At 64.1% G+C, this 27254-nt stretch overlaps 2 protein-coding genes across 2 annotated transcripts in view; one reads left to right on the top strand and one right to left on the bottom strand.

Annotated features, from left to right (window-relative positions):
* Positions 1-27254, bottom strand: part of LOC125428885 (zinc finger protein 271-like) — a 1035007-nt gene that overhangs the window by 766069 nt on the left and 241684 nt on the right. The window lies entirely within an intron of this gene.
* The window catches only part of LOC125427680 (neurogenic locus notch homolog protein 4-like), a 50968-nt gene that overhangs the window by 19714 nt on the left and 4000 nt on the right, over positions 1-27254 (top strand). The window contains exons 6-11 of the mRNA XM_048487231.1: positions 10606-10654; positions 12110-12273; positions 20544-20766; positions 23524-23614; positions 24292-24421; positions 25902-26143. Of these exons, the coding sequence (XP_048343188.1) occupies positions 10606-10654; positions 12110-12273; positions 20544-20766; positions 23524-23614; positions 24292-24421; positions 25902-26143 (899 nt within the window). The remainder of the gene's footprint in view (positions 1-10605; positions 10655-12109; positions 12274-20543; positions 20767-23523; positions 23615-24291; positions 24422-25901; positions 26144-27254) is intronic.

Genomic DNA, 27254 nt, shown 5'->3' with positions numbered 1-27254 from the left:
CCACCCCCCCCCCCCCCCACCCCCCCCCCCCCCCACCCCCCCCCCCCCCCACCCCCCCCCCCCCCCACCCCCCCCCCCCCCCACCCCCCCCCCCCCCCACCCCCCCCCCCCCCCACCCCCCCCCCCCCCCACCCCCCCCCCCCCCCACCCCCCCCCCCCCCCACCCCCCCCCCCCCCCACCCCCCCCCCCCCCCACCCCCCCCCCCCCCCACCCCCCCCCCCCCCCACCCCCCCCCCCCCCCACCCCCCCCCCCCCCCACCCCCCCCCCCCCCCACCCCCCCCCCCCCCCACCCCCCCCCCCCCCCACCCCCCCCCCCCCCCACCCCCCCCCCCCCCCACCCCCCCCCCCCCCCACCCCCCCCCCCCCCCACCCCCCCCCCCCCCCACCCCCCCCCCCCCCCACCCCCCCCCCCCCCCACCCCCCCCCCCCCCCACCCCCCCCCCCCCCCACCCCCCCCCCCCCCCACCCCCCCCCCCCCCCACCCCCCCCCCCCCCCACCCCCCCCCCCCCCCACCCCCCCCCCCCCCCACCCCCCCCCCCCCCCACCCCCCCCCCCCCCCACCCCCCCCCCCCCCCACCCCCCCCCCCCCCCACCCCCCCCCCCCCCCACCCCCCCCCCCCCCCACCCCCCCCCCCCCCCACCCCCCCCCCCCCCCACCCCCCCCCCCCCCCACCCCCCCCCCCCCCCACCCCCCCCCCCCCCCACCCCCCCCCCCCCCCACCCCCCCCCCCCCCCACCCCCCCCCCCCCCCACCCCCCCCCCCCCCCACCCCCCCCCCCCCCCACCCCCCCCCCCCCCCACCCCCCCCCCCCCCCACCCCCCCCCCCCCCCACCCCCCCCCCCCCCCACCCCCCCCCCCCCCCACCCCCCCCCCCCCCCACCCCCCCCCCCCCCCACCCCCCCCCCCCCCCACCCCCCCCCCCCCCCACCCCCCCCCCCCCCCACCCCCCCCCCCCCCCACCCCCCCCCCCCCCCACCCCCCCCCCCCCCCACCCCCCCCCCCCCCCACCCCCCCCCCCCCCCACCCCCCCCCCCCCCCACCCCCCCCCCCCCCCACCCCCCCCCCCCCCCACCCCCCCCCCCCCCCACCCCCCCCCCCCCCCACCCCCCCCCCCCCCCACCCCCCCCCCCCCCCACCCCCCCCCCCCCCCACCCCCCCCCCCCCCCACCCCCCCCCCCCCCCACCCCCCCCCCCCCCCACCCCCCCCCCCCCCCACCCCCCCCCCCCCCCACCCCCCCCCCCCCCCACCCCCCCCCCCCCCCACCCCCCCCCCCCCCCACCCCCCCCCCCCCCCACCCCCCCCCCCCCCCACCCCCCCCCCCCCCCACCCCCCCCCCCCCCCACCCCCCCCCCCCCCCACCCCCCCCCCCCCCCACCCCCCCCCCCCCCCACCCCCCCCCCCCCCCACCCCCCCCCCCCCCCACCCCCCCCCCCCCCCACCCCCCCCCCCCCCCACCCCCCCCCCCCCCCACCCCCCCCCCCCCCCACCCCCCCCCCCCCCCACCCCCCCCCCCCCCCACCCCCCCCCCCCCCCACCCCCCCCCCCCCCCACCCCCCCCCCCCCCCACCCCCCCCCCCCCCCACCCCCCCCCCCCCCCACCCCCCCCCCCCCCCACCCCCCCCCCCCCCCACCCCCCCCCCCCCCCACCCCCCCCCCCCCCCACCCCCCCCCCCCCCCACCCCCCCCCCCCCCCACCCCCCCCCCCCCCCACCCCCCCCCCCCCCCACCCCCCCCCCCCCCCACCCCCCCCCCCCCCCACCCCCCCCCCCCCCCACCCCCCCCCCCCCCCACCCCCCCCCCCCCCCACCCCCCCCCCCCCCCACCCCCCCCCCCCCCCACCCCCCCCCCCCCCCACCCCCCCCCCCCCCCACCCCCCCCCCCCCCCACCCCCCCCCCCCCCCACCCCCCCCCCCCCCCACCCCCCCCCCCCCCCACCCCCCCCCCCCCCCACCCCCCCCCCCCCCCACCCCCCCCCCCCCCCACCCCCCCCCCCCCCCACCCCCCCCCCCCCCCACCCCCCCCCCCCCCCACCCCCCCCCCCCCCCACCCCCCCCCCCCCCCACCCCCCCCCCCCCCCACCCCCCCCCCCCCCCACCCCCCCCCCCCCCCACCCCCCCCCCCCCCCACCCCCCCCCCCCCCCACCCCCCCCCCCCCCCACCCCCCCCCCCCCCCACCCCCCCCCCCCCCCACCCCCCCCCCCCCCCACCCCCCCCCCCCCCCACCCCCCCCCCCCCCCACCCCCCCCCCCCCCCACCCCCCCCCCCCCCCACCCCCCCCCCCCCCCACCCCCCCCCCCCCCCACCCCCCCCCCCCCCCACCCCCCCCCCCCCCCACCCCCCCCCCCCCCCACCCCCCCCCCCCCCCACCCCCCCCCCCCCCCACCCCCCCCCCCCCCCACCCCCCCCCCCCCCCACCCCCCCCCCCCCCCACCCCCCCCCCCCCCCACCCCCCCCCCCCCCCACCCCCCCCCCCCCCCACCCCCCCCCCCCCCCACCCCCCCCCCCCCCCACCCCCCCCCCCCCCCACCCCCCCCCCCCCCCACCCCCCCCCCCCCCCACCCCCCCCCCCCCCCACCCCCCCCCCCCCCCACCCCCCCCCCCCCCCACCCCCCCCCCCCCCCACCCCCCCCCCCCCCCACCCCCCCCCCCCCCCACCCCCCCCCCCCCCCACCCCCCCCCCCCCCCACCCCCCCCCCCCCCCACCCCCCCCCCCCCCCACCCCCCCCCCCCCCCACCCCCCCCCCCCCCCACCCCCCCCCCCCCCCACCCCCCCCCCCCCCCACCCCCCCCCCCCCCCACCCCCCCCCCCCCCCACCCCCCCCCCCCCCCACCCCCCCCCCCCCCCACCCCCCCCCCCCCCCACCCCCCCCCCCCCCCACCCCCCCCCCCCCCCACCCCCCCCCCCCCCCACCCCCCCCCCCCCCCACCCCCCCCCCCCCCCACCCCCCCCCCCCCCCACCCCCCCCCCCCCCCACCCCCCCCCCCCCCCACCCCCCCCCCCCCCCACCCCCCCCCCCCCCCACCCCCCCCCCCCCCCACCCCCCCCCCCCCCCACCCCCCCCCCCCCCCACCCCCCCCCCCCCCCACCCCCCCCCCCCCCCACCCCCCCCCCCCCCCACCCCCCCCCCCCCCCACCCCCCCCCCCCCCCACCCCCCCCCCCCCCCACCCCCCCCCCCCCCCACCCCCCCCCCCCCCCACCCCCCCCCCCCCCCACCCCCCCCCCCCCCCACCCCCCCCCCCCCCCACCCCCCCCCCCCCCCACCCCCCCCCCCCCCCACCCCCCCCCCCCCCCACCCCCCCCCCCCCCCACCCCCCCCCCCCCCCACCCCCCCCCCCCCCCACCCCCCCCCCCCCCCACCCCCCCCCCCCCCCACCCCCCCCCCCCCCCACCCCCCCCCCCCCCCACCCCCCCCCCCCCCCACCCCCCCCCCCCCCCACCCCCCCCCCCCCCCACCCCCCCCCCCCCCCACCCCCCCCCCCCCCCACCCCCCCCCCCCCCCACCCCCCCCCCCCCCCACCCCCCCCCCCCCCCACCCCCCCCCCCCCCCACCCCCCCCCCCCCCCACCCCCCCCCCCCCCCACCCCCCCCCCCCCCCACCCCCCCCCCCCCCCACCCCCCCCCCCCCCCACCCCCCCCCCCCCCCACCCCCCCCCCCCCCCACCCCCCCCCCCCCCCACCCCCCCCCCCCCCCACCCCCCCCCCCCCCCACCCCCCCCCCCCCCCACCCCCCCCCCCCCCCACCCCCCCCCCCCCCCACCCCCCCCCCCCCCCACCCCCCCCCCCCCCCACCCCCCCCCCCCCCCACCCCCCCCCCCCCCCACCCCCCCCCCCCCCCACCCCCCCCCCCCCCCACCCCCCCCCCCCCCCACCCCCCCCCCCCCCCACCCCCCCCCCCCCCCACCCCCCCCCCCCCCCACCCCCCCCCCCCCCCACCCCCCCCCCCCCCCACCCCCCCCCCCCCCCACCCCCCCCCCCCCCCACCCCCCCCCCCCCCCACCCCCCCCCCCCCCCACCCCCCCCCCCCCCCACCCCCCCCCCCCCCCACCCCCCCCCCCCCCCACCCCCCCCCCCCCCCACCCCCCCCCCCCCCCACCCCCCCCCCCCCCCACCCCCCCCCCCCCCCACCCCCCCCCCCCCCCACCCCCCCCCCCCCCCACCCCCCCCCCCCCCCACCCCCCCCCCCCCCCACCCCCCCCCCCCCCCACCCCCCCCCCCCCCCACCCCCCCCCCCCCCCACCCCCCCCCCCCCCCACCCCCCCCCCCCCCCACCCCCCCCCCCCCCCACCCCCCCCCCCCCCCACCCCCCCCCCCCCCCACCCCCCCCCCCCCCCACCCCCCCCCCCCCCCACCCCCCCCCCCCCCCACCCCCCCCCCCCCCCACCCCCCCCCCCCCCCACCCCCCCCCCCCCCCACCCCCCCCCCCCCCCACCCCCCCCCCCCCCCACCCCCCCCCCCCCCCACCCCCCCCCCCCCCCACCCCCCCCCCCCCCCACCCCCCCCCCCCCCCACCCCCCCCCCCCCCCACCCCCCCCCCCCCCCACCCCCCCCCCCCCCCACCCCCCCCCCCCCCCACCCCCCCCCCCCCCCACCCCCCCCCCCCCCCACCCCCCCCCCCCCCCACCCCCCCCCCCCCCCACCCCCCCCCCCCCCCACCCCCCCCCCCCCCCACCCCCCCCCCCCCCCACCCCCCCCCCCCCCCACCCCCCCCCCCCCCCACCCCCCCCCCCCCCCACCCCCCCCCCCCCCCACCCCCCCCCCCCCCCACCCCCCCCCCCCCCCACCCCCCCCCCCCCCCACCCCCCCCCCCCCCCACCCCCCCCCCCCCCCACCCCCCCCCCCCCCCACCCCCCCCCCCCCCCACCCCCCCCCCCCCCCACCCCCCCCCCCCCCCACCCCCCCCCCCCCCCACCCCCCCCCCCCCCCACCCCCCCCCCCCCCCACCCCCCCCCCCCCCCACCCCCCCCCCCCCCCACCCCCCCCCCCCCCCACCCCCCCCCCCCCCCACCCCCCCCCCCCCCCACCCCCCCCCCCCCCCACCCCCCCCCCCCCCCACCCCCCCCCCCCCCCACCCCCCCCCCCCCCCACCCCCCCCCCCCCCCACCCCCCCCCCCCCCCACCCCCCCCCCCCCCCACCCCCCCCCCCCCCCACCCCCCCCCCCCCCCACCCCCCCCCCCCCCCACCCCCCCCCCCCCCCACCCCCCCCCCCCCCCACCCCCCCCCCCCCCCACCCCCCCCCCCCCCCACCCCCCCCCCCCCCCACCCCCCCCCCCCCCCACCCCCCCCCCCCCCCACCCCCCCCCCCCCCCACCCCCCCCCCCCCCCACCCCCCCCCCCCCCCACCCCCCCCCCCCCCCACCCCCCCCCCCCCCCACCCCCCCCCCCCCCCACCCCCCCCCCCCCCCACCCCCCCCCCCCCCCACCCCCCCCCCCCCCCACCCCCCCCCCCCCCCACCCCCCCCCCCCCCCACCCCCCCCCCCCCCCACCCCCCCCCCCCCCCACCCCCCCCCCCCCCCACCCCCCCCCCCCCCCACCCCCCCCCCCCCCCACCCCCCCCCCCCCCCACCCCCCCCCCCCCCCACCCCCCCCCCCCCCCACCCCCCCCCCCCCCCACCCCCCCCCCCCCCCACCCCCCCCCCCCCCCACCCCCCCCCCCCCCCACCCCCCCCCCCCCCCACCCCCCCCCCCCCCCACCCCCCCCCCCCCCCACCCCCCCCCCCCCCCACCCCCCCCCCCCCCCACCCCCCCCCCCCCCCACCCCCCCCCCCCCCCACCCCCCCCCCCCCCCACCCCCCCCCCCCCCCACCCCCCCCCCCCCCCACCCCCCCCCCCCCCCACCCCCCCCCCCCCCCACCCCCCCCCCCCCCCACCCCCCCCCCCCCCCACCCCCCCCCCCCCCCACCCCCCCCCCCCCCCACCCCCCCCCCCCCCCACCCCCCCCCCCCCCCACCCCCCCCCCCCCCCACCCCCCCCCCCCCCCACCCCCCCCCCCCCCCACCCCCCCCCCCCCCCACCCCCCCCCCCCCCCACCCCCCCCCCCCCCCACCCCCCCCCCCCCCCACCCCCCCCCCCCCCCACCCCCCCCCCCCCCCACCCCCCCCCCCCCCCACCCCCCCCCCCCCCCACCCCCCCCCCCCCCCACCCCCCCCCCCCCCCACCCCCCCCCCCCCCCACCCCCCCCCCCCCCCACCCCCCCCCCCCCCCACCCCCCCCCCCCCCCACCCCCCCCCCCCCCCACCCCCCCCCCCCCCCACCCCCCCCCCCCCCCACCCCCCCCCCCCCCCACCCCCCCCCCCCCCCACCCCCCCCCCCCCCCACCCCCCCCCCCCCCCACCCCCCCCCCCCCCCACCCCCCCCCCCCCCCACCCCCCCCCCCCCCCACCCCCCCCCCCCCCCACCCCCCCCCCCCCCCACCCCCCCCCCCCCCCACCCCCCCCCCCCCCCACCCCCCCCCCCCCCCACCCCCCCCCCCCCCCACCCCCCCCCCCCCCCACCCCCCCCCCCCCCCACCCCCCCCCCCCCCCACCCCCCCCCCCCCCCACCCCCCCCCCCCCCCACCCCCCCCCCCCCCCACCCCCCCCCCCCCCCACCCCCCCCCCCCCCCACCCCCCCCCCCCCCCACCCCCCCCCCCCCCCACCCCCCCCCCCCCCCACCCCCCCCCCCCCCCACCCCCCCCCCCCCCCACCCCCCCCCCCCCCCACCCCCCCCCCCCCCCACCCCCCCCCCCCCCCACCCCCCCCCCCCCCCACCCCCCCCCCCCCCCACCCCCCCCCCCCCCCACCCCCCCCCCCCCCCACCCCCCCCCCCCCCCACCCCCCCCCCCCCCCACCCCCCCCCCCCCCCACCCCCCCCCCCCCCCACCCCCCCCCCCCCCCACCCCCCCCCCCCCCCACCCCCCCCCCCCCCCACCCCCCCCCCCCCCCACCCCCCCCCCCCCCCACCCCCCCCCCCCCCCACCCCCCCCCCCCCCCACCCCCCCCCCCCCCCACCCCCCCCCCCCCCCACCCCCCCCCCCCCCCACCCCCCCCCCCCCCCACCCCCCCCCCCCCCCACCCCCCCCCCCCCCCACCCCCCCCCCCCCCCACCCCCCCCCCCCCCCACCCCCCCCCCCCCCCACCCCCCCCCCCCCCCACCCCCCCCCCCCCCCACCCCCCCCCCCCCCCACCCCCCCCCCCCCCCACCCCCCCCCCCCCCCACCCCCCCCCCCCCCCACCCCCCCCCCCCCCCACCCCCCCCCCCCCCCACCCCCCCCCCCCCCCACCCCCCCCCCCCCCCACCCCCCCCCCCCCCCACCCCCCCCCCCCCCCACCCCCCCCCCCCCCCACCCCCCCCCCCCCCCACCCCCCCCCCCCCCCACCCCCCCCCCCCCCCACCCCCCCCCCCCCCCACCCCCCCCCCCCCCCACCCCCCCCCCCCCCCACCCCCCCCCCCCCCCACCCCCCCCCCCCCCCACCCCCCCCCCCCCCCACCCCCCCCCCCCCCCACCCCCCCCCCCCCCCACCCCCCCCCCCCCCCACCCCCCCCCCCCCCCACCCCCCCCCCCCCCCACCCCCCCCCCCCCCCACCCCCCCCCCCCCCCACCCCCCCCCCCCCCCACCCCCCCCCCCCCCCACCCCCCCCCCCCCCCACCCCCCCCCCCCCCCACCCCCCCCCCCCCCCACCCCCCCCCCCCCCCACCCCCCCCCCCCCCCACCCCCCCCCCCCCCCACCCCCCCCCCCCCCCACCCCCCCCCCCCCCCACCCCCCCCCCCCCCCACCCCCCCCCCCCCCCACCCCCCCCCCCCCCCACCCCCCCCCCCCCCCACCCCCCCCCCCCCCCACCCCCCCCCCCCCCCACCCCCCCCCCCCCCCACCCCCCCCCCCCCCCACCCCCCCCCCCCCCCACCCCCCCCCCCCCCCACCCCCCCCCCCCCCCACCCCCCCCCCCCCCCACCCCCCCCCCCCCCCACCCCCCCCCCCCCCCACCCCCCCCCCCCCCCACCCCCCCCCCCCCCCACCCCCCCCCCCCCCCACCCCCCCCCCCCCCCACCCCCCCCCCCCCCCACCCCCCCCCCCCCCCACCCCCCCCCCCCCCCACCCCCCCCCCCCCCCACCCCCCCCCCCCCCCACCCCCCCCCCCCCCCACCCCCCCCCCCCCCCACCCCCCCCCCCCCCCACCCCCCCCCCCCCCCACCCCCCCCCCCCCCCACCCCCCCCCCCCCCCACCCCCCCCCCCCCCCACCCCCCCCCCCCCCCACCCCCCCCCCCCCCCACCCCCCCCCCCCCCCACCCCCCCCCCCCCCCACCCCCCCCCCCCCCCACCCCCCCCCCCCCCCACCCCCCCCCCCCCCCACCCCCCCCCCCCCCCACCCCCCCCCCCCCCCACCCCCCCCCCCCCCCACCCCCCCCCCCCCCCACCCCCCCCCCCCCCCACCCCCCCCCCCCCCCACCCCCCCCCCCCCCCACCCCCCCCCCCCCCCACCCCCCCCCCCCCCCACCCCCCCCCCCCCCCACCCCCCCCCCCCCCCACCCCCCCCCCCCCCCACCCCCCCCCCCCCCCACCCCCCCCCCCCCCCACCCCCCCCCCCCCCCACCCCCCCCCCCCCCCACCCCCCCCCCCCCCCACCCCCCCCCCCCCCCACCCCCCCCCCCCCCCACCCCCCCCCCCCCCCACCCCCCCCCCCCCCCACCCCCCCCCCCCCCCACCCCCCCCCCCCCCCACCCCCCCCCCCCCCCACCCCCCCCCCCCCCCACCCCCCCCCCCCCCCACCCCCCCCCCCCCCCACCCCCCCCCCCCCCCACCCCCCCCCCCCCCCACCCCCCCCCCCCCCCACCCCCCCCCCCCCCCACCCCCCCCCCCCCCCACCCCCCCCCCCCCCCACCCCCCCCCCCCCCCACCCCCCCCCCCCCCCACCCCCCCCCCCCCCCACCCCCCCCCCCCCCCACCCCCCCCCCCCCCCACCCCCCCCCCCCCCCACCCCCCCCCCCCCCCACCCCCCCCCCCCCCCACCCCCCCCCCCCCCCACCCCCCCCCCCCCCCACCCCCCCCCCCCCCCACCCCCCCCCCCCCCCACCCCCCCCCCCCCCCACCCCCCCCCCCCCCCACCCCCCCCCCCCCCCACCCCCCCCCCCCCCCACCCCCCCCCCCCCCCACCCCCCCCCCCCCCCACCCCCCCCCCCCCCCACCCCCCCCCCCCCCCACCCCCCCCCCCCCCCACCCCCCCCCCCCCCCACCCCCCCCCCCCCCCACCCCCCCCCCCCCCCACCCCCCCCCCCCCCCACCCCCCCCCCCCCCCACCCCCCCCCCCCCCCACCCCCCCCCCCCCCCACCCCCCCCCCCCCCCACCCCCCCCCCCCCCCACCCCCCCCCCCCCCCACCCCCCCCCCCCCCCACCCCCCCCCCCCCCCACCCCCCCCCCCCCCCACCCCCCCCCCCCCCCACCCCCCCCCCCCCCCACCCCCCCCCCCCCCCACCCCCCCCCCCCCCCACCCCCCCCCCCCCCCACCCCCCCCCCCCCCCACCCCCCCCCCCCCCCACCCCCCCCCCCCCCCACCCCCCCCCCCCCCCACCCCCCCCCCCCCCCACCCCCCCCCCCCCCCACCCCCCCCCCCCCCCACCCCCCCCCCCCCCCACCCCCCCCCCCCCCCACCCCCCCCCCCCCCCACCCCCCCCCCCCCCCACCCCCCCCCCCCCCCACCCCCCCCCCCCCCCACCCCCCCCCCCCCCCACCCCCCCCCCCCCCCACCCCCCCCCCCCCCCACCCCCCCCCCCCCCCACCCCCCCCCCCCCCCACCCCCCCCCCCCCCCACCCCCCCCCCCCCCCACCCCCCCCCCCCCCCACCCCCCCCCCCCCCCACCCCCCCCCCCCCCCACCCCCCCCCCCCCCCACCCCCCCCCCCCCCCACCCCCCCCCCCCCCCACCCCCCCCCCCCCCCACCCCCCCCCCCCCCCACCCCCCCCCCCCCCCACCCCCCCCCCCCCCCACCCCCCCCCCCCCCCACCCCCCCCCCCCCCCACCCCCCCCCCCCCCCACCCCCCCCCCCCCCCACCCCCCCCCCCCCCCACCCCCCCCCCCCCCCACCCCCCCCCCCCCCCACCCCCCCCCCCCCCCACCCCCCCCCCCCCCCACCCCCCCCCCCCCCCACCCCCCCCCCCCCCCACCCCCCCCCCCCCCCACCCCCCCCCCCCCCCACCCCCCCCCCCCCCCACCCCCCCCCCCCCCCACCCCCCCCCCCCCCTCCTCCCCCCCCCCCCACCCCCCCCCTCCACCCACCCCCCCCCCCCCCACGCCACCCCCCCCCCCGCCCACACCCACCCCCCCCCACCCCGCCCCCGCGCCCCCCCCCCCCCCCCCCACCCCCCCCAATGGACTACAATTCCCATCAGCCCCAATTGGCCATGCTGGCAGGGGCTGATGGGAATTGTAGTCCATGAACATCTGGAGAGCCACTGGGTTAGAGTGTCGGACTAGGATGTGGGAGCTCTAGGTTTGAATTTCTGCCATGGAAGCTCACTGGGTGATCTGAACCAGTCATACACTCTTTGCCAAACCACCTTTTTTTTTGGGGGGGGGGGGGGGGCCATCTTCTGTCTATCTCACTGATCTATTTAATTGTAGGACAGCAGCATGACAATGGAAAGAACAGCGTGGTTCTTTGCACAACATGGTAGAAGGTGGGCAGGTAAAATGGTGAATCATATTGGCACAGCTGGGAGCACTTTCCAGCACTTTTAAATTGAAAACCGCTGAAAAACCCCACTGTGAAACCTACAGCAAGCAGTAAGTGCACAAAAGCCCCTGGAGATGGAAACCCTAAACCCATCCCCTGCCAGTGGTCAGGGGGGACTTGGCAACCTTACATCACTTCCCCTGTTAGCTGCCTGTTTTCATTTATGAAGCCTCTATTAAAAGCCCAGGAAATTTTTCTTCAGCCTCTTGGCTAATTTGAGTATATCTCAGATCCTGCCTCAAAGATTTGGCTACAGAAAGTCAACTGCCACATTTTCCTTGAGCCACAAAGTTATTTTGTATTTAGATTAGGGCGATCACACTTGTTTTTGCTATACCCTGCACATCTTCCATACTTGTCAGGGCATCAAGTAGGTACGCAGGTATGCAATCTATCAAACTAGATTTGCCTTGTTAGGAAAGGCTGTGCTTCTTGAATCTGCCTGGTATGTGACTGCAAAAATTGCAGGAACAGTCAGACAAAAAAAAATAAAGATGGCAACCCTAATATTCAAGAACCTTCTATCTACCCCACCTCATTGCCTTCCTCCTGACACAGCTTTAGAGCAACTCTTTCCCTGATGACGGCTGATTATGCACAAGGTTCCTGCTGCATGGTGGGGGCGAATGTCTGTCATAGCAACATTTCTTGTACAAATATATTTTCTCAAGCCCTGCTTCCACTTTCCATTCTCTCCATGGCAAGTGGGGCAATTTGTAGCACAATATTTTCTTTTCCGCCAGTGTGCGCAGTTTTGCCAATGAGCATAGCTTTACCCTGGACATCTTTCCTCCACCCACAACCAGCCTATCTAGCTCCGTCCTTCCCCCTCCCTCTCTCTCCCCATGTTGCCAGCTCACAGGAAAAAAAACTCACACAGGTTTAGGCAAAAAATAATGGCCTCCACCTTCTCCTGTTGATATATCAAGTTATTGACATAACAAGAATAGGGAGTGCTTGGAAATAATAATCCTCTCTGTCCTCTGGCGGCGGCAGCAGCAGCAGCAGGAAGAGTGTATGTGGTGTGGGGAGAGAGAATATTGATGATACCACAATGTCCGCTTTTTTGGCAGTGTGATCCAGGGAATCGCTTTGCTCTTTCATTTGGGTAGTATCAATAAAAGTGCAGTTTAAAGGCTAAGCCATCAATTTTGACTATTGGATATAGTGAGATCTATGCTTTTAAGAATAAGTTGATGGGCAGAATTAAGGGAGCCAGGCCTGGAAGAGTTCTCTACAGAAAAAGTACATGCCCATGAGTGAGTGCCTCCTCACATGTAAACAGAGAAATCTGAGGAGACCCCATTACAAACCCACTGTGCACTGAAGAGTTCCCAGGTAAGTGTTCCATGCATAATCAGCCAGTTTTCCTGTTTCTCTTGTATATTACAGGTTTACTATTTTCCTGGCTCTGAATGAGAACCAGTGCTCAGGGCTGTGCCCCACATCCCCCAAATCTGCACTGGATTTCCTTGGGGCCTTAGCAGCCAAAGGGACCCTCGAATCCTTCGTGCCGTACATGGTGGTAGCCGCCTGGATTGAGTCTGCAAAAAATGGTACATGGGGGTTGAAACTTCAGTATTGAGGTTAGCTTACTAGAGTTCTTTGAGGGTGTAAACAGGCATGTGGACAGGGGTGAACCGGTGGACATTGTCTACTTGGATTTCCAAAAGGCTTTTGACAAAGTTTCTCACCAGAGACTGTTGAGAAAACTCAGCAATGAAGGAATAAGAGGGGAAGTCCTCCTATGGATTAAAAACTGGTTGAGAAACAGGAAACAAAGAGTGGGTGTAAATGGGAAGTTCTCACAATGGAGAGATGTAGGGAGTGGTGTCCCCCAAGGATCCGTTTTGGGACCAGTGCTCTTTAACCTATTCATAAATGACCTGGAAGTAGAGGTGGGTAGCGTGGTGGCCAAGTTTGCAGATGATACCAAATTATGTAGGGTGGTGAGAACCACAAAGGATTGCGAAGAGCTCCAAGCGGACCTTGATAAATTAGATGAGTGGGCTCAGAAATGGCAAATGCAGTTCAATGTAGCAAAATGTAAAGTGATGCAACACTTAGGGGCAAAAAAATCCAAACTTCACATACACAAGCTACAGGGGTCAGTGCTACTGGGGTCAGCAGACCAGGAAAGGGATTTAAGGCGTCTTAGTTGATATGGTTCCATGGGAATGTCAACTCAATGCATGGCAGCTGTGAAAAAGGCAAACTCTATGCTGGGGATCATTAGAAAAGGAATTGATAATAAAACTGCAAAGATTGTCATGCCCTTAATATAAAGCACGTGGTATGCGACCGCACTTGGCCAGGTAACTGTGTTCAGTTCTTGGTCGCCGCACATCTCAAAAAAGGATAATATTGAGGGAGATAGAAAAAAGTGCAGAGAAAGGGGCAACAAAGGGATGATTGAGGGACTGGGAGCACCTTCCCCTATGAGGAGAGGCTGCAGCGTTTGGGACTCCTTTAGTTTGGAGAGGAGGCGGCTGAGAGGGGGATAATGATTGAGAGATCTACAAAGATTATGCATTGGGGTAGAAAATGTTGACAGAGAGACATTTTTCTCTCTTTCTCACAATACTAGAACCAGGGACGACATTCATTGAAAATGCCTGGGGAAGAATTAGGACTAATAAAAGGAAACTGCCTGCTTCACGCAATGTGTGATTGCAGTGTTTGGAATATGCTGTATAACAACCACAGGAGGTGGTGATGGCCACTAACCTGGATAGCTTTAAAAGGGGCTTGGACAGATTTATGGAGGAGAAGTCGATTTATGGCTACCAATCTTGATCCTCTTTGATCTGAGATTGCAAATGCCTTAACAGACCAGGTGATCGGGAGCAACAGCCGCAGAAGGCCATTGCGTTCACATCCTACATGTGAGCTCCCAAAGGCACCTGGTGGGCCACTGCGAGTAGCAGAGAGCTGGACTAGATGGACTTTGGTCTGATCCAGCTGGCTTGTTCTTATGTTCTTATGAGGTTCATATATCTTGTGTATATTTTGATCTCAACAGTTTGTTTCTGGGCATTGTTTTTAAGGTCTAAGGTTGAAATTTCAGGGTCATCATCTAGTAAACACACTGGTATGGCTTCTCTTAAGTACTGCAGGAACCACCCTACATATAAATTAGAGAAATGCTGGCACTAATAACACAACTACATTTTACATTTGGGCATAGTCGGGCATAGTTTACCATATAAACTCGTGTATAAGCCGACTCGTGTATAAGCCGAGGCACCTAATTTTACTACCAAAACCTGGGAAAACCTATTGACTGGGGTATATTTGGGCAGTGACTCCCCCTGATGTCATTGCCCAAATAAGGAGCTCCCTCCACCTCCCCGCTGGGTTTGAGGAAGTCCAGGTGTAACCGCTAACTGTGGGTTCTGTGGGGCAGAACTTGGAAGGAGTTGCAAAGAACTAAATTTTAAAACAAAATTTAGTTTACTTAACAAATAAAACTTTTAACATTTACATTTAACATTAACAATTTACAGTCCTTCTAAGTTGCATTTCAAGTCCTTATCTTGACAAACTACTGATAAATGCAAAGTCCAATTCTTCCTGCTGGCGGTTGGCTTATGAAGACTTCAGAGGCTTGGTGAATGGGATCCAAGATGATGAAGGTCCCCAAACGAACTCCCAGTCAATTACATACTGCGCAAGCCCTGAAACAATAGAATTCTAACATTTACAATTATAGCAAAAATAACCAACTCCCTTCCCACTAGTTCCCAACAACTTTGCAATTACCTTAAACAAGGTGTTAAGAGCTTATAACGGATTAAATCAAGGTCCCAGCCTGGTAGACTTGCTTCCTCCAACTTCACCAGTTTTTGCAGCCTTCTCCGGCTTAGAGTCTCCACCCCTTTCTGGGTCAACCCATTCTGATCATAGGGGTTACACAGGCAGTGGGGAGGTGGAGGGAGCTCCTTATTTGGGCAATGACATCAGGGGGAGTCACTGCCCAAATAAGGAGCTCCCTCCACCTCCCTGCAGGCTGAGTTTCCTCAAACCCAGCCAGGAGGTGGAGGGAGCTCCTTATTTGGGCAATGACATCAGGGGGAGTCACTGCCCAAATAAGGAGCTCCCTCTGCCTCCCAGGGTTTGAGGAAGCCCAGCCAGCCAGGGTTCCCCTTCACCCTCGGAGGGCAGCAACAAGTGGCTTCTGCCTAGGCAGAGGCCTGAAGAGCCAGCTGGTTAGCAGTGACTCATGTATAAGCCGAGGGGGCATTTTTCAGCCTTAAAACAGGGCTGAAAAACTCGGCTTATACGTGAGTATACACGGTATTTTATTTATTTATTTATTTATTTATTTATTTATTTATTTATTTATTTATTTTGTCTTGGCTTGAGCAAAACATAAAAAAATCAGTAAAATTCAGATTTGAATTTTTTTGGCTTAAAATTATTGCAAAACCTGAAAAACCTGAATATCTGATTCAGAAAACCTCAAAATATTTGGGTTTCCTGAACACACACCCCCCCATTCAGATCTGTTTATGCTTAGGGGAATTTTGGGATTTTAAAAAAATTTTCCACCTGTAGGGGGTGCATTTTTTAAGCTAGTGGCACCAAACTTGAAGAGTTAATTCAGGGAACTCTCCTAATGAGACCACCCTGTAAGTTTGGTGCCTCTACCTTAAAAAATGCAGCCCCTGCAGGCACCCTCAGAAATCCCCCAGATTCTCCTATTGCACTGAATTGCCTCCATTGCAACTGATAGGGAATTTCAGGGGGTGATTGCAGGGAGCACATTTTTCAAGATAAAGACACCGAACTTTCAGGGTGGCTTTAGGGTGGTAGCCCCAATCCTTCATTCCCAAACATTATCAAAATGTGGTGCTCTCATCAAGAGAATTTCCACAGCCACCCTTTCAAATTTGTTACCTCCATAGATCGACTTCTCCTCCATAAATCTGTCCAAGGCACTTTTAAAGCTACCCAGGTTAGTGGCCATCACCACCTCCTGTGGTAGCATATTCCAAACACCAATCACATGTTGCGTGAAGAGATGTTTCCATTTATTAGTCCTAATTCTTCCCCCCAGCATTTTCAATGAATGCCCCCTAGTTCTAGTATTGTGAGAAAGAGAGAAAAATTTGTCGACATTTTCTACCCCATGTATAATTTTATAGACTTCAATCATATCCCCCCCCCCTCAGACGTCTCCTCTCCAAACTAAAAAGTCCCTCATAAGGAAGGTGCTCCAATTCTTCAATCACCCTTGTTGCCCTTCCCTGCACTTTTTCTAGCTCTTCGATATCCTTTTTGAGATGCGGCGACCAGAACTGAACACAGTACTCCTAACAACAGAGCCATTCTAGATTAAACCCAAATCAAGACATGTCACAACTAGTTCTAGTATGTCACCCCCTAGTTCTAGTATTGTGAGAAAGAGAGAAAAATTTGTCGACATTTTCTACCCCATGTATAATTTTATAGACTTCAATCATATCCCCCCCTCAGACATCTCCTCTCCAAACTAAAAAGTCCTCATAAGGAAGGTGCTCCAATTCTTCAATCACCCTCGTTGCCCTTCCCTGCACTTTTTCTAGCTCTTCGATATCCTTTTTGAGATGCGGTGACCAGAACTGAACACAGTACTCCTAACAACAGAGCCATTCTAGATTAAACCCAAATCAAGACATGTCACAACTAATCATGCTACAACACCATAAGAACACAGACACAGTCGAGTGGCGTGACCCTAGCAGACCAAGATGATCTGGCATGTATGCAACTGCAACCCAAACACTTGAGCAATAGCAGGAATACAAATGTTACATACCTGTTTCAGTGACCCTTCAGATTTGTTGCTACATACCAATCTAGCACCGTTCCATGGAAAGGAGGCCTCGGAAGGTGAGAGGGGTTTCACTGTGCAGTCTGCACCCTGATTCTCCTCTCTCGTCAGGCTCACACACCATTACAGCCTCACAGGTTGCCCCTTAGGCAGTGGTGGGATCCAAAAATTTTAGTAACAGGTTCCCATGGTGGTGGGATTCAAATACTGGCGTAGCGCCAATGGGGCTGGGCAGGGCACGATGGGGGCATGGCCGGGCATTCTGGGGCGGGGCATTGCTGGGCGGGGCTGTGGCAAGGACGCAGCCGCTGCTCCGGTCCTTGGACGGGAAACGAATGCACGCAGGCGCAGGCTGCCACGCACGCTGGTGCACCTCCTGCTAGACTGCTTCAAGTTCTGCGCGCTACTGCTGAGGAGCGGAGGAGGGGCGTAACTAAGGCCAAAATCACGTGGCAAAATCACCCATTAGTAACCCCCTCTCGGCACACACAAATAATTAGTAACCTACTCTCAGGAACCTGTGAGAACCTGCTGGATCCCACCTCTGCCCTTAGGTGATGTGACCATCTTTCATCACTGCCCCCCCCCTTTCCCCAAGAGTGCTGACGGGGTGTCAGCCTCAGGATCCAGGCATCTCAAAATGCAGGTGGGGGGGGGGGGGGAGAATGCAATCACATCAACTGCGAGTATCAGGTTTTCCACTTGTTACCTGCATTTCTATGTCTTTTTAAAAAATAAATAATCTTTATTAAATTCCACAAATAATAATAATATTCACCATAAACATAATCATAATAAAGCATAATCACCTAATACAACAGAAAAATGCTATCAGCTTCTCCCTAGAACTTACACGAATTCCTATTTCTATTTCAGGGAAGGGTGATTAAAAGATGTGCCCACCTTGTTGAATGTTGGGGAGAGATTTCTGAGGAGGACTGCTGCGCTGCCCAAGTCCGCTGTGGTCTTCAACACACTTCCTGTAAAAGCAAACATCACAATTATTGAGGTTTTTCATCACATTGAGGTTTTTCAAGTTCTACATGGTAAAACTAATCCTTGAATAAAGTGGGAGATGATTTGTCAGAAGTATCTGGTGATTTGCGGTCCCTCCCTTCAGTGTTCTCCAGCCATTTCCTGGCATCTTGTTATTCTCCTGCACCAAACTCAAAATGAACACTGTTAGGTGGGGCTCGGGAACCGTTGTTGACCGAAGGCTTCGCAGCTTGTGGCACTCCTCTGGGGCCTGCTTCCCTACTTTAAGGTGACCAGACGTCCCACTTTTGGCAGGACAGTCACACTTCTGAGCAATTTGTCCCGCGTCCCGCGGGGTTTTTTAATTCTCCCATTTTTTTTAAAGCTGCCGCACTGCCTTCTGGGGCGCTCCCCTTTTCCGCCCTGTCACAGGGCGGGAAACCGGGGAGCGCGGCAAAAGGCAGTGTGCTCCTGCGGCCATGCGCGCACGCACGTGTCCCACGTTACAAAGGTGAAAATCTGGTCACCTTACCCTACTTCCATGTTTTAAATTGTGCCCTAACCTTCTGGGTCATTTCATCTCCATTGAGAGGAGGATGGGAACAATTTTGGTGAAGCTGCTACTGTCAGGCTTAAAGGAATGAGAATATATCCCCTTCTGGAATACATTCAACTTTATATTGCAAGGAAGAATTGTGTTTTAATCTAATTAGCTGTTCCAATCCCTTTTAGTCTCCTCAAAACATGGCACAATGTTGGTTGCTATACCTCCTGTATTAATGATACATGTTTTGGATTTTGAGTGCTAACTTTCTTACCAACACCTGCTCTGGAGCTTTTAACAGCTGCCCAATCTGCTGCAGATATAAACATGCCAATCTACATGAGGTGAAGAGCATCAGTTGCTGATTTCTACAGCTCCAGCTTCTGTTAAAAGACCTTTCCCCACTTACCTTAAGCCCCGTGCTACTCTCCTCAAGTAGCGCGGGGTCCCCCGGCACTCCCCACTACAGGGGCGGCAACAACGCAGCCACCCCGACGCTGACGCTGTCATGCCCCCTCAGCGCGTGTCATTCCTGGCGCTCTTGTAAACGGTGCCTTTTGATGACCCGCGCTCTGCGCGGGGTCGTGGGGATGCCCGGGCGCGCGCCAGAAATGATGCACGCTTAGAGCAGCACGCGGCATGGGGGGGGGGGTGTGTGTGTGGTGAGTGGGGAAACGCCCAAAAGCACAAGGGTAGATTTTTTTTGCCTTGTGAGTTGATAAACCTGTGCTGGATTGAAAGTTGACAGAAAAACAAGGGTGTGATTTGTTAAATTTAAAAGACTGACACCTCGCAATAATCTATATAAATAAAAAGCAATCCCTCACTGACTCGCTCGCTCCTACACCACAACCCCCGCCCACGGCCGACAACGCGCACGACAGAAGCTGAGGCGCCCCAGGCGCCCAGCGTTTCTCTACAGGTACTGGCCAGACAGAAATGAAATACAAAACCACTCTCAACCTATTATCTAGAAAATTATCTAGAAAACAATCACACTTGCACATGAAGCCTCTGCCCTCATCTCCTGGCCCTCTCCCTGAATGAAATATTACCTCAGAACGAATAATCCACCCCACTCTGTTATCTTACGAAGCCTTAGGAATACAAACCTCTTACAGCACAAACTGGCATTCTTCAGTCCATGCTCATCATGACCACTGATCCCATTGTATAAGTAATACAATCATTGCACTGCTAATTATATATTCTAATCCAGGATAACTAACAGACTACGTTGCAAATGAAAAAAAAAGACTTCCACCAGAGATTTTAACTGCCTTCAGCGCGGCGTTGTTGGCAGAATCATAACACCAGTTCACATATACATAGCCACTGTACATATTTGTGGGCGGGGGGGGGGGGGGACCAGCCGAATACATTCATTCTTCAGCCTGTGATTAAAATGATTACACAGAAGAATGCTGCAAAAGGTTTTCCCCCTGTATGCCAAGTGATCACAGAGCATATAGGTTTCTCTGCAGCATGGTATTTAGTGAAAGCCTAGCCACACCAGTCAGGACACACTGTGTTCTAATGTATTTGTGATTCTACTGCATTTGTCATTAACTTCCCCACTGCCTTGAGTGGAGCATCATTGGCAGAATCATAAAAACTGTTCCGATATACATAGGCACTGTACATATTTGCGGGAAGGGGGGGGCGGGGGGCTAAAACTACCCGAATACATTCATCCTTCAGCCTGTGATTACAGCCAAGAATGCTGCAAATGGATTTTCCCCTGTATGGGAAATGATCACAGAGTATATAGGTTTTTCTGCGGCAGGGTATTGGAAAGCTCCAGTTCCTCTTCCCTTCCTTTCTCATTTCACCAAACTGCATCACGGCAACGCGTGGCCGGGTACAGCTAGTATCTTAATATTCCCCCTCAAGCTCTTAACTTTCAGGGCTTAATATTCATGACTCTTAACATTCAGGTTTTTCTAGAATCAAGTTCCATGGAATAAAGCTGAGGTAAAAAGGCTGGAAAATGGCAACAACAGTTCAGAGCTTTCATTTGGAAAGGAAATCAACCACAATTTAAGTTTTGTGAACTTTTTTTCCAGCTCAGATAAGAAATACATCAACGCATCCTTTAGCTCAGTGGTTCTCAACCTGGGGGTCAGGACTTCTATGGGAGTTGAACGGCCCTTTCACAGGGGTCGCCTAAGACTCTCTGCATCAGTGTTCTCCATCTGTAGAATGGATAAATGTTAGGGTTGGGGGTCACCACAACATGAGGAACTGTATTAAAGGGCCGCGGCATTAGGAAGGTTGAGAACCACTGCTTTAGTTGACTGCTGACAAGTGCATCTGCCAGCATCACGAGGCCTTCTAATATCATTATCTTGCTGCCCGCCAATCATGGTCTTGAACTGGCTTATCCTAGAGGACCTAGGGAAATTTAGGCTTCTCAGTGATTTGTGTTAGTAGTGTCGTAATGGACCAAAAGACAAGGCCCACATTTCACACTCTCTGCTTCCCACCTTCAGATCCTCAGGCCTCAGCTTCCCGTTTTCCTGGGCCTCTTATTTACTGTGTGGTGGCTGGAATTGCAGCAGTTGTGCTGGGCATCTTTTTTGGGGGGTGGAGGATCCGCCGCCGCCAACGTCGTGAACACGGCTTGCTCTGGCTTCCACCTGGATTTGCTCCGCAGCCGGGCAAGAAGCGGCGATGCCGGAGAGAACCTGTGGGTGAAGATGCCATTGGACTGAAGTGAGTATGAACACAGGTAGACTGTGTGATGCATTGCCTTGGTAGCCCTTACAACATTCTTGCCAGCATAGAGAGCCTGTGTAGTGCTGCATTGCTAACCACTGGCACAAAGTATATAATACATCTGCGTAACATATATCAGCATGTTCTGCTAATGAGGAGACCAAGTGGGAGGGGATAGGCAGGATGTACGGAGCCTTGGTTCTTGCTGCTCCGTTCCGCACCCTTCCCATTCTCCGCCTTCTGCTCAGTTTCTGCTCCTTCTCTCAGCTTCGTAGCAAGTACATAGTAGGTTGGCCCACCCCGGAAGGGGCCTGCCCTCCCCCCTTTTTTGTGCTTGCCAAGAGTTGGCAATTCTTGTGTGTGCTGTAATTTTAAGAGGATCAGGCCAGATCTGGGAATACTCGCATTCAAAAGGATGCCTTTGGACCAATTGCTATTTCTCAGGCTCACTTACTTTACAGAACATTTGCAAAGATTAAAAGAGAGAACAGGAGAATCAGCTGCGCATCTCCATGATTCTGGAGAGGAAGGATAAAAATGTGGTGAATATTTATCCCTGTCTTTTAGACAAGGTGGGAAGGGGTGGGAGTGGTATTAGAAGACCCTTGCTTGCTAAAAACAGAGGTAAGATTAAAACCAGTTGCTCGATCTATTTATTTGCAATGCTGGCACATGTGCTTATGTAGCCTCTTTCTGTGGGTTTTGTGGGGCAGTACTTGGAAGGAGTTGCAAAGAACTAAATTTAAAACAAAACAGTTTACTTCTCTTAACAAATAACACTTTTAAAACATTTAACATATAATATTTACACTCTACAGTCCTGTTAAGTTTGCATTTTCAAGTCCTTATATTTACAGTCTACTGATATTGCCAAGTCCAAATCTTCTTTGCAAAAAAAAATAAATAAACTCCCTTCCCACTAGTTCCCAACAACATTGCAGTTACCTTAAACAAGGTGTTAAGGGCTTAATAAAATCAATCGAGGTCCCAGCCTGGTAGCCTTGCTTCCTCCAACCTCATGAGTTCTGCAGCCTTCTGCTTCTTTTCAGACTCCACCCCTTTCTGGGTCATCTCATTCTTAAGCAGGGTTTACACTTACTTCTGAGTTCCCTTAATATTTGCTTGGCATATATAATTCAGTGTAAAATAATGGCTTCATTAGGTTAAAGCAGCAGTGGCGTAGGAGGTTAACAGCTCGTGCATCTAATCTGGAGGAACCGGGTTTGATTCCCAGCTCTGCCACCTGAGCTGTGGAGGCTTATCTGGGGAATTCAGATTAGCCTGTACACTCCCACACATGCCAGCTGGGTGACCTTGGGCTAGTCACAGCTTCTCGGAGCTCTCTCAACCCCACCTACCTCACAGGGTGTTTGTTGTGAGGGGGGAAGGGCAAGGAGATTGTAAGCCCCTTTGAGTCTCCTGCAGGAGAGAAAGGGGGGATATAAATCCAAACTCTTCTTCTTAAAGGCAGAGATAGTCCCTTTTGTAAGCACAGGTCACTACTGACCCATAGGGTGACATCACATCCTGATGTTTACTAGGCAGACAATGTTTACAGAGTGGTTTGTCATTGCCATCCCCAGACATCTACACTTTACCCTCAGAAAACTGGGTACTAATTTTATAGGCCTCAAAAGGATGGCAGGCTGAGTCGATCTTGAGCTGACGACCGGAAACTGACTTCTGTCAGGGTCGAACTCAGATCTTGAGCAGAGTTGTGGTTGCAGCTTACCGCTCTGCACCTCAGGGCTTTATTAGACAGATGCCATTAAAGTCCTAACTTTTTGGGAGACCGGGTGGTGGTGGTTAAATGGTGCCAAAGGAAAATACAGATCATCATGGATGGAATTATGGTTGCCAACCCCCCCGGTGGCGGCTGGAGCGCTTCTGGGATTATAGCTGAGCTCCAGGCAACAGAGATCAGTTCGCCTGGAGAAAATGGCCGCTAGGGAAGGTGGACTCTATGGTAATCTATCCACCCCCATTGAACTCTGGTGATATCCTCACTGGAGATTAATCCTGCGATAGTCACCCGAAATATCCAGGTTCCCTCGCGATCTCCCCACTGCCGAAGCACAGAACACAGATCAGTCCCATTCCTAATGCTCCTCCCTCCCCCTCTTATTATGGGATTTTCCTGGACCTGTTTGTACATGCACCCTTTTGGGAAAAAAACACTCCAATGGGAGCTAATAGGAGATGGGGGCTACACATTTGAGGGCCCATAACTTTGGCCCCCATGAACCAAACTTCACCAGACCTGGGTGATATCATCAGGAGGGTCTCCTACAGATATTCTGAAATTTTTGTGCTGCTAGCTTGACAATTGCACCCCTGACAGTAGGCACTCCCCCCCACCCCGGGGCAGAGCTAGACGTCTTCACTAGAGACATGCTGCAGTGAGGATGTTGGAACCTGGATGAAAAGGTGCCGATTCTTTTGAAACTTGGTTGTATCTAGATTAAATTTTCAGTGGGAATTCGGCCTCTGTCCCCAAACCTCACCCTCCTCAGGCTCCTCCCCAAATTTCCAGGTATTTCCCAACCCAGAGTGGCTACCCTAGCTGGAATATGGATTGCCTCAATGAGCAACAGAGGCGGAACTCATGGAAGAAAAGAAGAGGACGAGGTTTTGTGGACTAGTCAGAGAGGCTGGGAGAACCTTGTATACCTGCTGCAGATACTTATCCAGAGGTTCCAACATCTTATGTGTGACTACATTTTTTTTAAAATTCCCTCTGCTGTTTCAATGCAGGCCAATGAAGTCAGGTACTGAATTTGTAGAGGATCCTGATATGTGTCCAAGCCCACATTTCGATGGACCGTTCAGCCTCAAGGATACCAAGGTATTTTGTGCTCTCCCTCGAGTCTCTATGAGAATGATAGACTATACAAGCCAGAGGCGTTAGCTAGGAGCCAAACTAGGGCACCGGTGCAAGAAAGTGTTTTTTTTTTCTGCCCCCCCATGCCCCCCCCCCTGTGCCCCGTGAAGCCATTAACACCTAATAACATCATCAACACACCACACCCCTTCTCACACTTACCTATGTTCCTTTTCTATTTCTAGTTCTTTTTGAGGCTGAAACAAGCTGCCTCTTCACAGTTCAGGGAAAAAACTGACTGATGAACTATACTTCCCAGGAGACCTTGTGAGCCCCAAGGTCTCCTGGGAATTGTAGTTCCTCAGGCAGTTTTTAGCCTGAACTGTGAAGAGGCCACTTTTTTCATCCTCAAAAAGTACTAAAAAAGGAAAAGGAATGTAGGTAAGTGAGGGAAGGGGGTGTGTGCCGTGGGGGGACGCGGGGGGCATGGGGGACGTGGGGAAAAGGGCGAGGGGTCCAGGGGCGATTTTGTGCCCCCAGGCATGCGCCCGGTGCACGACGCACCCCTCCGCCCCCTTGGCCCTCCGCCACTGATAAAAGCAGCAAATAAATAAAAAGGATACACTGCTGTTCTGATGGCACACTACAAGGGCACCAGAACAGGTCTGAAAACACACACACCTCCCTTTTTTTTAAAACAGGAAGATCCTGATTCCATTTCAGACCAAAATCAAGGCCTGTCTAGGACAAAGAAACAGGCACAGTTGAACAAGCTGTCCTCAGCCGAGGAGAAGAAAACCAAGGTGAAAGAAGTCAAGACACAAGAGTCAGGTAAACTAAGAGGTCTGCCTTTCTGGCAAAACCAAGAGTCTTGCCCCTGCGGCCAAAGGAGAAAATATAGGGACGAGTCACCCATAGGGCTGTTGTGGTGTCAGAAAAGGCTTCCTGTCAGATTTTGGCTTATGGAGGCGTTTGGGAGAAGACACTTTCTGGAGGAGGAGGAGAAGTAGTTTGGATTTATATCCCCCCTTTCTCTCCTGCAGGAGACTCAAAGGGGCTGACAATCTCCTTGCCCTTCCCCCCTCACAACACACACCCTGTGAGGTAGGTGGGGTTGAGAGAGCTCCGAGAAGCTGTGACTAGCCCAAGGTCACCCAGCTGGCATGTGTGGGAGTGCACAGGCTAATATGAATTCCCCAGATAAGCCTCCACAGCTCAGGCGGCAGAGCTGGGAATCAAGCCCGGTTCCTCCAGATTAGATACACGAGCTCTTAACCTCCTACACCACTGCTGCTCCTGGTAGCCAGTAAGGGCATGTGAAGGAACAGGCTACAATAATAAGCAATTTTCTGCTCTCCACGTCCACAAATGTTTTCTTTGTTTGAGCCCACAGTATCACAAAGTCTCTAAGTCTTTCTCCTTTAATTTAGATTTGGTTCGACTAAACTTTTATGTTGTAGGTGGTTTCATGTGGGTAAGCCTTGCTGGTCTACAGTGGAAGGCAAAATTTGAGTCTAGTGGCACTTTAAAGGCCATAAAAGATTTCCAGAGTATACACTTTTGAGAGTTAAAATTCCAGTCATAAGATTTGTCAGGTATCTGACAATTTTGACTTTCAAAAAGCGTATACCCTGGAAATCTTTTTTTTGGTGCTTTTGAGCACTTTTTAAGGACTCTTTATCAGATTCGTCAGGCAACGGACAAAGGGAACTTTGACTCTAGAAAGCTTATACCCTGGAAAACTTTAAGGTGCTAGCAGACTCCAGTGTTATTCATTCTGTATTACACATATCTAATACTAATTTGTAGTTATCAGAAAGGCAATGGGAAAATACTTTGAGCCAGTTGGATGCCGCGGATTGAGCAATCTCCACTTTTGCTGTGGTAGCTCTCTACCCTGTTTCCCCGAATATAAGACATCCCCTGAAAATAAGATGGAGTAGAGGTTTTGCTGAAGTGCGAAATATAAGGCATCCCCCGAAAGTAAAAAGTAGCCCAGTTTTTGTTTGGAAGCATGCCCGATGAACAGAACACAGAAAAATAAGACATCCCCTGAAAATAAGACATAGCACATCTTTGGGAGCAAAAATCAATATAAGACACTGTCTTATTTTGGGGGGAAAACGGTAGGTGACTTTGGGCCTGTCCCAAACTCTCAGCCCACCCTACCTCACAAGGTTGTTGTAGGAAAATGGAGGTGCGGAGAATATGGCTTTAAGCCATGTTGAGGCCCAACTGGGGAGAAAAGTAGAATACAAATAAATAAATGTATGCATTGTCCTCCTCACTCCCCTGCTTTCTACCCTTTCAGTTTGTGGCCTCACACCGTTGATGCCTTTGGCCCACATTCCTGTATCAGAAATGGAGGAGTCAGGAGCAGACAGGCAAGAAGAAGACTTTGGAGAGACACCCCTTCACCTTGCGGCCCGATATTCCCGAGCTGATGCCGCCCGAAAACTCCTGGCGTCTGGAGCCAACGCCAATGCCCGGGATGAGTGGGGTCGGACCCCTTTGCATAGTGCCATAGCAGCAGATGCATTGGGAGTATTCCAGGTTAATAAAGGGAGGAGAGGGATGGCAGAAGTATTGTTACTCAGTGGAGAATCTGTAGTGAGGCTGGGGAGGAGATTAAAGGCTGGCTGAGGTTTGACACAGGCCTTTTGAACTGTGGGCAGGGCACTAACAAGGTAGAAATCCTCTTTCATCCAGATTGCGGGTAATACTGTGCCACTGAGCTCAGAACTCTTGATTCATGATATTTCACTTATTCAGGGTAGGTGTGCATTTAAAGAGATACTTACTTAGCAGAGATAATGGAAGTTGCATCCAGTAGATGAAGCGAGCCAGAGATACTTTCGGTTGCTTTATATGAAAAGTTTACTAACTTAAAAGGGTAGAGTTACATGGAATAAAAACAAATAAATGCTGAACTGCTCTGTTACATATTTACAGTGTTAACTATACACTGAAGACTACATTTTGCTCCATTCTCATTCTACCTCTCTCTGTCCATGTCCGTTACTCCTGGAAGAAAGATAACAAGTTAACTTTATAATTTCTGATGTAAGCAATGGCTATCTGACTGACCAGTACAGGGGCCTGCAACCTGTGGCTCTCCAGATGTTTATGGACTACAATTCCCATCAGCCATTCTGGCATGGGCTGATGGGAATTGTAGTCCATGAACATCTGGAGAGCCACAGGTTGCAGACCCCTGGACCAATCTCCAATCAGTAGGTCAGCTCATTACAATATCACCTCAGCATCCTGTTTACATACAAACTAGGCTTGGAGATTTGGATGCAACAAATACCAGATTTGGCCCGAATCTGGGTGAATTTGGGCATATTTGGGCAAAAATCGGTTGAATATGCCCTGCCCGAATATGAATGAAACCGTATGCAAGGTATTCAGGCTTTTTGGGGTAGTATTTTTGGTGTTTTTTCACATTCTGGCCTGCAGCTGGTGCATTTTTAAAACTAGTGAAACCAACATTTCAGGGTATCATCTGGGGACTGTCCTGATAATATCATCCAAGTTTGGTAAAGGTTGGTTCAGGGGGGCCAAAGTTATGGACCCTCAAAGGGGGTACCCCATCCCCCATTGTTTCCAATGGGAGCTAACGGGAGATGTTAACTTACAAACAGTTAACCCGTTTATGACT

The sequence above is a fragment of the Sphaerodactylus townsendi genome, linkage group LG03, assembly GCF_021028975.2.
Source record: "Sphaerodactylus townsendi isolate TG3544 linkage group LG03, MPM_Stown_v2.3, whole genome shotgun sequence".
Taxonomy (NCBI): Eukaryota; Metazoa; Chordata; class Lepidosauria; order Squamata; family Sphaerodactylidae; genus Sphaerodactylus; species Sphaerodactylus townsendi.
Note: the sequence above shows the minus strand (reverse complement) of the source record. Positions and strands in the feature narration are given on the sequence as shown.